At 30.8% G+C, this 12428-nt stretch overlaps 3 protein-coding genes across 4 annotated transcripts in view; 1 reads left to right on the top strand and 2 right to left on the bottom strand.

Moving 5' to 3' along the window:
• Nucleotides 1–33, bottom strand: part of LOC123268380 (myrosinase 1-like) — a 5253-nt gene extending 5220 nt beyond the window's left edge. Inside the window, exon 1 of the mRNA XM_044733391.1 lies at nt 1–33. The gene's annotated coding sequence lies outside the window, so the exon portion shown is untranslated.
• Nucleotides 1–6229, top strand: part of LOC123268382 (sex-determining region Y protein-like) — a 39996-nt gene extending 33767 nt beyond the window's left edge. Inside the window, exons 1-4 of one of the 2 annotated variants that reach the window (XM_044733394.1) lie at nt 1174–1632; nt 3884–4061; nt 4248–4335; nt 5670–6229. In XM_044733394.1, coding sequence (XP_044589329.1) covers nt 1557–1632; nt 3884–4061; nt 4248–4335; nt 5670–6212 — 885 coding nt within the window. In that variant the 5' untranslated portion in view covers nt 1174–1556 and the 3' untranslated portion in view covers nt 6213–6229. Of the gene's footprint in view, nt 1–1173; nt 1633–3883; nt 4062–4247; nt 4336–5669 lie in introns of those variants that run through there. The other variant, XM_044733395.1, reaches the window with a different exon arrangement.
• A 1520-nt stretch (nt 6230–7749) lies between these two features.
• LOC123268379 (85/88 kDa calcium-independent phospholipase A2) lies at nt 7750–11104 on the bottom strand. Its single transcript, XM_044733390.1, has 2 exons — nt 10955–11104; nt 7750–10748 (listed from the first exon to the last, which is right to left on the bottom strand). The coding sequence occupies exon 2, from the start codon at nt 10654–10656 to the stop codon at nt 8281–8283; it is 2376 nt and encodes a 791-aa protein (XP_044589325.1). The 5' UTR covers nt 10657–10748; nt 10955–11104; the 3' UTR covers nt 7750–8280.
• Between the last annotated feature and the right edge of the window lie 1324 nt (nt 11105–12428).

Consider the following 12428-nt stretch of genomic DNA (forward strand, 5'->3'; position numbering starts at 1 on the left):
AGAAACTTGCAAAATAAAAAAAGGAGGAAAAAACAAATTTATACTGACAGTAAAAATAAATTTTAAATTAGCAATGAACTGACCAGCAGAACTAAAGAATTCTTTACTTTTATCACTAATAAATATTTCCTTATCATTGTGTAACCCGATAATGTGGATAATTTATTGAATTGCGTTATTGATAACGAGTAAAAAGTAAAACAATAACTTTTTGTGTTGTTTAAAAATTTTGTTTATTTATTTTTTTATTTTTAGGAATTAAATTATTAAATTTTCTATTTAAAATTTTAAATAATTAAATTAAAATTATTGAAAAAGTCTTTAAATTTATTTTTTTTAAAAATTGTTAGTTTTTTTTTAACAAATTAATTACAAAAAAAAAATAATAAAATAAAGATGCAATTTTAAAAAAATTATTACAAGTAAAATTTGAAAATTTATTATTAAATAATTAAATTTTCTATTATTTAAAATTTTAAATGATTAAATTAAAAATATTTAATAAGTCTTTAAATTAATTTTTTTGAAAAATTGCAAAATTTTAGATTTTTTCAACTAATTAATTATAAAATAAAATAAAATAAAGATTGAATTTTAAAAAAATTATTACAAGTAAAATTTGAAAATTTATTATTAAATAATTAAATTTTCTATTATTTGAAATCTTAAATGATTGAATTAAAATTATTTAATGTCTTTAAATTAATTTTTAAAAAAAATTGAAAATTTTCAGATTTTTTCAGTTCATTAATTATAAAATAAAATAAAATAAAGATCGAATTTAAAAAAAATTATTACAAGTAAAATTTGAAAATTTATTATTAAATCAGCGAAAAATGACGAAGCATAAATAATTTATGCCCTACATATTATTGTCAAAATGAATATTAATAATAGTCGTCAAAAATTAGCCTCGGATTCGGTCGAAGAAACAGCGACACATTTCAATTAATTAAAAGCTGTAAATTACCTCCAAATCTAATATAAGTTATAAAACGTAATAATGAAAATAAGTATAATATATAATTTATCGCAGCGAGAAGTCTTAACTTAAATAAGTCGGTACGTGGGCGCTGAAAATCATTCGCGTAAATAAAATAAAAAGGAAGAGTGATTTTCACCGAGGAGTAGAGTGAGTTTACGAATTTCGTTCGCCAGTTACATTGCATTAGTAGTCAGTTGACGTCGAATCACCAGTGCAGCGTAATAGTAACCGGCACAAACAGATAATGGACCGAGGACAAGATGAAGAAGATTCCCCCACCCGTTAAAAAGGTGGTGGTCCACGGAAACGCCTCCACCATCCTATCCACATCTTCACCATCTCGGCCTCGTATTATCGCGAGTCCCCTCACTCATACTCTTTCAGATTTTAAGACTTTGCTTAAGAATTATCCGCGAGCTTTCGCGTATCGCGGGTCGAAGATTTAATTTTTTTTTATAAAAGTGTTGAGTGATTTTTTTCAGTGAAAAAATTAATTAAAAATTGTGGTGTGATTTTAATTAATTGATTTTTGAAAAAAAAATTTATTGATTAATTAATATAAAATTAAATCATGGAAATTAATGACAAACCCGGACCGTCAAATGAATCGAATGCGCTGGACGATGCAGTCGGAAAATTATTGCAAGGTAAACAATAAATTAATAATTGAAATAACAAAATATACCTTGAATTTATGAAGACATTAAATTTACAAGTAGACGCTATAATTGGCGTTGAAAGCTCAGCTCGTTAATTTTCGACACCGGATTTATCTTGGCGATTAAAATTTATTTGTTTTTTTATTTTGGAAAAATAAAATCCTGAGTAGACTTTACTTGAAGAGGGTAAATTTAAATGTATGTGTAACATAATGATCTAGTGGTATAACTTTAAGCTAGATATACATATACATATAATGAAAAATGATCAAATGTATACGCTAGCGGTGAGATCTTTAAGAGCAGGTGCTGCGAGCCAAGCGAAACTGTTCTACGACACTAATTATTAGAGCACCAAATTAAATCTGACACATCAACTTGCAGGCAATAGTACGCGGTGTAATTTATGGGAGGCTATTTTTTTTTTCTTCCCACGAAAAGTTCATTTTCATTTTGATCTCTATCGCTCGATATTTTTATTGTAATTACATTAAAAAATTTTTTTGTCGCAATTTATGGAATTTTTTAAGTGAATAAATTATTAAAATAAAAAATTTTTTTACTACTTTTTTATTAAAAGAAAAATAATTAAATTATTTATACTTTTGCCTTTATAATAATAATAAAAGAAAAATATTTATGAAGACTATTAAAGTAATTACTATTAAATGAAGACTAAAAAAAAAATTAAATTGTCTAGAATTTTTGTACCTGTAAAAAATTCTTACTACATACTTTAAAAAATACTGAAAGTAAAAGTTTTAAATGAATAGATAATAATCGCTGGCACGTGGCTGTCAAATTTAATAAAAAATAAAAATATTATTGTAATTATCTTCGACCCAGTGATACATTGAAATGATACAAAATAAATACAGATGCAATATTGTAATCAAGTAAATGTACCACGCAAGAACAAGCCGTGCGACAGATTGGCATTTATGCGACTAGTGTTATAACACACCGGTTTATTCACCGCTGGACAATCGACTATTGTCGCGTTAACAATCTCCCCTTTACGGCAAACACTCTTTTGTAATTATCTATTTCACAAATATTAATCCATCATTTGTTAATGAATAGAGAATTACTTTACTCTTGCATCAATTAAATTAATATATTAATTAATTAACTGTGTATTTAGTTAATTGATTTATTATTCGCTAGTTTAAAATTTTTATTTTTATTTTCAATTAAAAAATTTTGAAAATAATTATATTAAAACCAGACAAAAAATGAATAGATTGAAAATTAATTTTATAAAAAAAAAAATTTTATTTACTTAAAATTTAATAAAATAAAAAAATTTTTTTTACGTAAAATTTAAAAAAATTTTTACGTAAAATTTAATAAAATAAAAATTTTTTTTTACGTAAAATTTAATAAAATTAAAAAATTTTATTTAATTAAAATTTAATAAAATTAAAAAATTTTATTTACGTAGAATTTAATAATATTGAAATTTTTTTTTTTACGTAAAATTTAATAAAATAAAAAAATTTTATCTACTTAAAATTTAATAAAATAAAAAATTTATTATTTTTTTATTTTATTTTAAGAACCAAAAAGAGAATAAATATATTGTACGGAGAAATATATTCCTGGCGATTCGCGAAATTAAAAAATTTCGCCGTAAACCATAGGGCTAACGAAGAAGGTCTCGTTAGAGGGAACCGACAGAGAGGCCGCATCGTTAGACCGTGTCACCCCGCAATTAACTCCGATAGTAGATTATGACACTCTAATTCAACCCGTCACGTGTTTTTTAACCCTTGCTAATTATCAGCTTCCAGACGTCACTTTTGACGATTTATCTGGCCCTAGATAGTATCGGTTTTATTCTAAACCCTACATACTATATACTAGACCTTAGATCATAGACAACTTCCTGCGATAAAACTCTCAGGCACTAATTCTGAATCACTGTTTTATCCGAGTTTTATGATGACATTAATCTCGGAAGTTTATCAGCGTCCGAGACAGTAATTATAATTATAATTAATTTTATATTAGGAATTCTTGTAAAAATGAGGGTTATTTATTTTTTCTTCGGTGAATTGAATATCACTGATAAGATTCAGACAGAAATGATTTTAATTCATTTTTTATGATTCATATTTACGAGCCTAGATCTTGATTTATACTTTCTTGATAAGAAATTAATTTTTAATAATTAAGATTTTTTTTTTTTTGAAAAAAAAAATGGATGAAATAATCGAAATTTATTGAATTTAATTAGGGTATGATTGGACATTATTGCCAGTAACGTCGAGAACAGGCGGACGGAGGAGTACTCATGTAAAAAGGCCGATGAATGCTTTCATGGTATGGGCCCAGGCTGCAAGAAGAAGACTCGCTGATCAGTACCCCCAGCTTCATAATGCCGAGTTGTCAAAAACTCTCGGTAAATTGTGGAGGTAATTTAATTTATTTATTTGAAAAAATTAGAAAGAAATAATAGATAATTTACACTAAGAAAAAAAATATAAGAGGCTTGAAAATTTGTTAAAATTGACTATTTAAATTTATTAAATTTTTTTGAATTATTTAATTATTTTTTATACTTTTATTTTAATTATTTAATGTGTAATAAATAATTTTAGAATATTAAGCGACGGCGAAAAGCAACCATTTATCGAAGAAGCGGAAAAATTACGTAATGCTCATAAAAAACAACACCCACATTACAAAGTAAGTTTTTAATTTTTTAATTTAAGTAAATTCTTTATTAACATTTAAGCTGGTAAAATTTTTTAGACACATAATTAAGAAATGACCTTGTATCTTGTGAACTTTTGACATTTTTAAAGATATAAGCATATCCCGACATTACACTCATCGAGACCTTTCATTTGAGTACCCACATCAGTTTTTCATATATTTATGTATATTATATATATGTATATATGAAAAATATATCAAAATGCATGTGGGTACTCAAATGAAAGCTCTTGATGAGTGTAACACCGGGATGAGCTTATATCTTTAAAAATATCAATAATTAAGAACTGACATTGCTATCTTGTCAACTAATGATATTTTTAAAGATATAAGCTCACCCAGATGTTACGTTTATCGAGACCTTTCATTTGAGTACCCACATCAATTTTTCATATATTTATATATATATTATATATATGTATATATGAAAAATATATCAAAATGCATGTGGGTACTCAAATGAAAGCTCTTGATGATTGTAAAATCAAGATGAGCTTATATCTTTAAAAATATCAATAATTAAAAACTGACATTGCTATCTTGTCAACTAATGATATTTTTAAAGATATAAGCTCATCCCGATGTTACACTCATAGAGACCTTTCATTTGAGTACCCACATGCATTTTGATATATTTTTCATATATACATATATCTAATATATAAAATATATGAAAAATTGATGTGGGTACTCAAATGAAAGGTCTCGATGTGTGTAACATCGGGATGAGCTCATATCTTTAAAAATGTCAATAATTATAAGAACTGACATTGCTATCTTGTTAACTAATGATATTTTTAAAGATATAAGCTCACCTTGACATTACACTCATCGAGACCTTTCATTGAGTACCCACATCAATTTTTCATGTATTTATATATATTATATATATGTATATATGAAAAATATATCAAAATGCATGAGGGTACTCAAATGAAAGCTCTTGATGAGTGTAACATCAGGATGAGCTTATATCTTTAAAAACGTCAATATTTAAAAAAATACGGTGCAATTTAACAAAATTCATTATTTAATAAAGCAAAATTTTATTTATTTATAATTCACATAGTGACTGCAAGGTTGCTAGTTTCTTATTATATTTCTAATGTAATATTAAATAATTTAAATAATCCATAACAATAATAATAAATAAAATTTCAACTTTAATTTATTTTTTTATTAAATTTTAAGCTAATAAAATTTATTTATTTTTTAACTTTAATTTTTGAATTTCTCATCCAATATTAATTTATTAAATAAAAAAATTTTCAAACTAAATAATAATAAAAAATAAATAATTACAGTACCAACCACGTCGCAGAAAACCAAAGACTGAAGACCAATCTGTCCCCCGAAATACATTGCAACCACCAACAGTAGACTCTCCCCCAGAATGTACTTACCCGAGGATCTATCCCGACTCCTCGAAGCCTTACGAGCGACCTCTGGCCTACGAGCCGCAAAAAGGGTTCGAACTGCACCCGAAGTACGTAGAGAGTCTAAAGTGCACTGACCACCAGAACTGCGGGTACGAGGGTCCCAAGTACGAGCTCTCCAAAAACTACCCCGAGGCTTCCAGGCACCCCGAGCTCCAGAAGAACTACGAGGGGATCTCCAAGTTCCCGGAGATGAAAGTTTCCGGATACTCGGAGGCCTTCAAGTACCCAGAAGTCGCAAACACCCAGAAGTCTTACCCTTGTATGCACAGTCAGTACTACTCCGCGCCGGACTCTTACACAGTTCATGAAGATACTGACTATCAGGGACAAAGTATGCCCGCGCACTCATTTTACCCTTATATTTCCGCTTCCATGGCTCAGCCTTCTTATTACATGGGTCCACGATAAATTAATAATAATGACAATAAATTAAAATTATAATTATGATTAATATTTAATAAAAAATATTATTGGGATTTAAATAAAGATTAAAAAATTTAATTAAATAAAAATTTTATGATTTAAATTAAATATTTATTTAACAAAGTAAAGAGTGTAAAATATCTATCTATTTAACATACGTAATTTTTAATATCAATTACAGATCTTTAAATTCTATGTTAGTTTTATTTGAAACTTTAGATATGCATAGCTGGAAAAAAAAATTAATTTAATTTTAAAAAAAATTTTTAAACCAATAAAATAAGTTTAATTTTCTTAATTTGAGAAAAGAATTTTTGAATAGAATTTTTATTAGTTTGAATAAATTTTAATTGATTTAAAAATTTTTTCCTTCGTTTTGAGAAAACTCTTTAAAATTGTAATTTGATTCAAGAATTTTTTTTAAAAAATCAAATTAATTTTTTTTTCAATGTGGGTAAGTATTCGGAAGGTTGTCCTTTATTATAAAATGTACAAAAACTCAATTTTATTTTTTTTTAACATAATCTCGTGTTAGTATTTTAAGAAATAATTAGTATTAATTAAATGAGTAAACTTAGGAAGATTTACAGCTTTGTTATAAATTAAAATTCGGTGATAATTAGAAGCTCCTTACATCCGAACTTCCGGATGTAAATGAAGTCCTTGTTAGTTGACTAATTTATAATTTATAACTTATAATTAATGAGTAATATGTACAGAGTATACGTAAGAGACTCACGGCTGCCTTTTAATAAACATTTTTACTGTTTTAAATAAATTAATCGTAAGACTATTGAAAGTTTTTGCTCAGTAAAAATTTTTTAAAATAAATACGTATAATTTCTTCGATGTTTTATATTACAAGGCCGCCGCGTAAGTTCGATTGCTACAAAATATAACCTGTAAAATATTCAGCTTGTCGGCAATTGCGATAATTTTCAAAATTTACCGAATTCTCAAAATTTTATGAAAAAGGCGTGTAAAAAAATTTCACTTACAAAATTGGAAATTTTAAAGTTGAAAATTGAAAATTTTCAAAAACTTTGGATGTAAAAATGTCAAAATTTCATTTTTTAAAATCTAACTTAAATTAATTACGTTTCAAATTTTTGAAAATTTTCACAATTTTAAATTTTTCCATTTCTGCAAAAGACCCTATTAGTGGTGGGGACCCCATTACTGACACTTTCTTTGATTTTGGTACTTATTTAATTAATGAAATCATTCACTGATAGAAGGATTTATTTGTATTAAAAAATATTTGTTAATAGCTAACAAATCGTTTATTAGAGACCACTTTTTAGCATTAAACAAATATTTCTTAGTATTTAAAATAATTTGTTTGTATTTAATAAATCTGATATTCATTTATTAAATATAAATTAATCTTTTTAAATACTAAAAAATATTTGTTAAGAAGTAAAAAGTGGTCTCTAATAAATGATATGTTAAATATTAATAAATATTTTTAACTATAAACAAATCTTTCTATCAGTATTAATTTCAATAATGAATATATCATTTCTAATCTTTAAGACCTAAATTTTGAATTTTTATTCCAAGTAGAACATTTTTTCATTGAAAAAAAAAAAATGCCACTAAGAGGGGTTAAAGGTGTCACTAATGGGGTTTTTTTCCTTACTCCCTTTTGGTTCTAAAATTATTTTTCTAAATTCAAAAGAATGTCTTTAAAAAAAAAAAAAAAAATTTTTTTAGAAAATTTTAACCTTTTCAAAAATAAAAAAAAAATTTATCCACCCTTTTGCAATTTATATCGCGTAAAATTTAATTTTACCAAATCTACCTTAAAATTTCAAAAGACCAAAATTTGCCCAACCTCTTAAGCCACCCGATTGTAAAAAAAATTTTTTTTATTTACGAACAACACAACAAATCCCTTAATTCTCTATCAATAAAGACCGCTCACTATCATCAGGTTACTTTTGCAACAATGGACCAGTAATTACACCAATTACGAATAATGAGATTTCCTAGAGGTAGCTTGACTTACGTTATAAACATAATAGACACCCTAGAGCAAACCCTACCCAAATCATGGATCTCTAGCAAGAACAGCGGCGAGTTCCTTGACCTGGTCCCTGTTAGCATGCATAGAAGCCTTGGCAGTCCAGATCATATCAGCAAGAATCTCATCGCTCTTCTCATCCATAGCCACAATAGCCGACAACTGCGGATTGAATCTATAATACGGAATCCCCGCCATAGAACACCAGGTCCTTGCACGATCCACCACCCTCCCATCAGCAGCAGTGGCCTGGTCAACCAGCAAATTTCCCAACGCCGAGATTCCCATGCTCAGTCTCATGGTGTCCCAAATGCTCTCCGGGCGGAAAACATCAATATCCTTCATAGGAGCGACAGGAACAGCTCCAGTGCCCAGAGAGACCACCAAGGACAGCGGAGTGGCTTCTTCTTCCCTGCCAGAAGCCCTCAAAGCAAGATTGTACTCATGGATCTCCGTCATGGCGTCCAGCGTCGGGTTATTAGCGATCAGCCCTCCATCCAGGAACCTCCCAAAGGCCCTGAAGTACGAAGGAGCCGCCCCGGTTGCCCTCGCAGCTTTCCAGAGCAGCTGCTCCTCCGGCCCTAAAGTCGGCTTGAAGTTAGAATTGTGCGGGATCTTCATCAAGTAGCTCGGCGAAGGATAATTCCTGAACAAATGCAAATCCACGGGCTTCCTATCAGCCAATACTCCAGTAATCATCAGCTTGGGCGCCTTGATGTCCGCCATAACCGTATCAGCTCCGAGACAATCCTTCAGCACCTTCTCCAGATTCTCGCTGCAGTAAGGCCTCGACCCGACAAACGCATCCTGCTTGATTCTAAAGTAAAGCGCTTGGCATTCCCTCAAGCTCTTCCCCGCAGCCATTCCTAGCCCAAGAATCCCCCCCGTGGAAGTTCCGGCGATCCAGTCGAAGCAAGAGACAATTGGCTTCTGCAAAACCGCCTCGATCTCGATCAAAGCCTGGACTAAAACCAGGCCTCGGATTCCTCCACCATCTAAACAAAGCAGCCTTCCCCCCTTGAGCTTCTGCGTTCCTTGAGACGCCATCTTCGCCATACTCGCTACATAGAGCATCTGGTCCAAAACAGTCCTGGGGATGGACGTAGGCGGCTCTGGAGGCGCCACTCCGTTGAAAGTCTCCCCCTGTCTGCACCCCAATCCACAATCCTTTGTCATACTATCACAACGCTTGGCCCCAACTGCGTGCAACGCATACAGAATTTTCTCACCTTCGCCTTTAAGCTCCACCAAGTGCCTGGGCGACTCGTTCTTGAAGTTCTTGGCATCAATATCCGCCCCGAAGCCAATTAACATCTGTACCACCGAAAGTGAGCCTCCTTTCTGGACCGCCAAGTGCAGAGGGGTGTCTCCGTGGTTGTCCGCCAGGTTTATGTTCGCCATGTGGCTCAGCAGAGCCATCACGCAATCTAATCTCTTGCGCATCACCATAATATGCAAAGCGGTCCGTCCGTCGAAGTTCAGCGCGTTTATGTCGCAGTTCATCTCAATAAGGGCGTTGACCACCTCCCGGCTGGAAGACCAGTGCAAGGGCGTCCCTCCGAACTTCATATCTTCGGAGAACAACGAGTTCGGCTTGTCGCTCATGTAGTCTGCGACGTAGCTGGGCCCATTGGCGGTTGACTCGCTGGCGGAGATGTTCACGTCAGCCCCGATCATCAGCAAGGCCTTGACGCAGTCTGGTTTGTCATTGTGGCAAGCTACGTGCAGCGGAGTCTGGCCCTGGCTGTTCCTGCTGTTCAGCACGTTGGGAGAGTTGGCGCCCAGTGCGAAGATTATGTCCTTGGTGGACTTGGCCGCGTAGTGGTACACTGTATTGGCTGTGTAGTCCAGGTGCTCTACGGATGCGTGCTCGTTGATCAGCAGGGCGACCATCTGAAGGTTGTTGGTCTGGATCGCCACTTGCAGGGGAGATATTCCTGTGGTTAGGTCACTGCTGTTCAAATCCTTCTTCACTGTGGCGTCCTTGAAGGCGTCGTACAGCGCCATGTAGGCGGCTAAGTGCGCCAGGGTCCAGGTGGGACAGCTTGATAAGGTGTCGCAGAGCTTCTGGATCCTTGCTACGGTGTTCAAGTCCTTGCAGATCTGGACCAAGATTGGAACCTTGTCTTTGTAGACGGTGAAGCGCACCTCGGCGACCTCTAAGCTCTCGGAGCGGAACAGGCTGAAGGAGTGGATCAAAGTCTCTTGACAGGGACGGTGGAGGACTATCTCGTATTTGTCATTCTTGTCACCTGGTCCGTACAGCATAATCCCTTCTTCTCGGCAGTGGATGTGCCGGTTGCTGTATTTGTCCGATCTTACTTCCAGGACTATGTTCGGCGCCGTGTCTCCGAAGACGATGTTCCGGAAGACGTTGTTCGCGATGTCACCGAGCCATGTCATTTTGCAGGTCTAGGTGGCTTTATTTCTTTATTATTGATTGATTTCAAAGGGCTATTTATATTGGTACTTGAACTTTTCGATTTATAACTTATCTGAAAAATAATTATGTAAGTTGGCTGACATTGATCCACTGAGTCAACTTTGATATATTGCTACTCAGGAATTGAGTGATGACAATGACGATTAATTATTTGTGAGGATTATTATTGTATTGCGTGTAGGTGTAGTTGTAAGTAAGTGCTTTGGTTAGAAGATAGAATTAAATGGTGATGATTGAATAATAAATTATTATATTCACCTGGATCACATAGTTTTGGTTGCTTGAATGATTTTGTTTTCTTTGGTTGGATTTAATGGAGATTTTTGAGGAACTTTAATTGTACTACACTTAAACTGATCGCTGCTGACAGTCAGCTGTAATTGGTAAAACTACGCAGAAGCAGGAATTTATTTAGATTCACGCGAGTTCACATTGATCTTTGGTCGGCTTAAGATGTTTGAAGGCTTGCCGACAGGTGGCGGTAGTTTATGGACACGTTGGTAAGCCTGTTTTACTGAAGGATGGTTGGGTAACTTTCTAACTTCGATTGGTTAGCTGGTAAAAATTAATTAATTAATTATTTTTTTATTTTTTAATGGATTTTACGATTTTTTTTTAATTATACTTGTGGTAAATTTGTTTGATATTGATTTTAATTATTAAGGAATGTAAGAGTCCTTCGGAATAATTGTTTCCTTAGAATTTCATTTGAGGACTGTTTATTTAAATTACCGTCCTTCGGAGTTATTGTTCCGAGAAAAGGGGAAAATTTTATAGAAATAAATAATTGAAATTTTTTTGCTGGAATTTTAAGTGGGTACTAAAAGTTATTATGCGAAATTGGGGTAATTTCGGGGCTAATCGGGATAATGATCATTTTCAGAGCTAAATAATTTAGAATTTGTTACCCTCCATAATGCGTAATTAAATTTGCTTTTATTAACATTGTATTTACATGACAGAAAGCTCGAGTTCTTTTTATTAAAACAAGATAATTTTAGGTTTTTTTATTGTAAAAAGTAATCTATAATTTTTTAATGCCGGCTAGTAATTTTATTTTTCTTCTGGAAAGTCGTAAATTGTAATAAATTTTATGAATTTGAAAGCTTTTTTATTATTAGTTAAAAAATTTGATGGATTTAATAAAAAAATAATGGATGATAAAATTTATTTGTTATTTTTTTATACTTATTTTAATTTTTACTAAAAAAGAAAATAATTAATTATAATTTTCTTAATTAATTTTTTTGGATCAATAATTAACTTTTAGCTTGATTTTTTTGAATTAAATATTTTTTATATGAATTTAATCTTTTAATTAAAAATAATAATAATTTTTTTTGGATAAAAAAATCATTTTATTCTAAATTTTAAAAAATTTTAATTTTTTAAATTAATTAAATTTTTCAATTAAAAATAATAAAAAATTTTTTTAATTAATTTTTTTGTACCAATAAAAATATTTTACAATTCAATCATTCAAACTAAAAATTTGTAATTGACAATTTAAATTCTATAAAATAAATTTTTCTTGAAAAAATCGTCTTATTTATTTCTAAAACTCTCTTAAATATTTTTTATATGAATTTAATCTTTTAATTAAAAATAATAATAATTTTTTTGGATAAAAAATTAAATTATTTTATTCTAAACTTAAAAAAATTTTTATTTTATTATTTTTTAAATTTTTCAATTAAAAATAATAAAAAATTTTTTAAATTAATTTTTTTGT

This window comes from Cotesia glomerata, linkage group LG7 (genome assembly GCF_020080835.1).
Source record: "Cotesia glomerata isolate CgM1 linkage group LG7, MPM_Cglom_v2.3, whole genome shotgun sequence".
NCBI lineage: Eukaryota > Metazoa > Arthropoda > Insecta > Hymenoptera > Braconidae > Cotesia > Cotesia glomerata.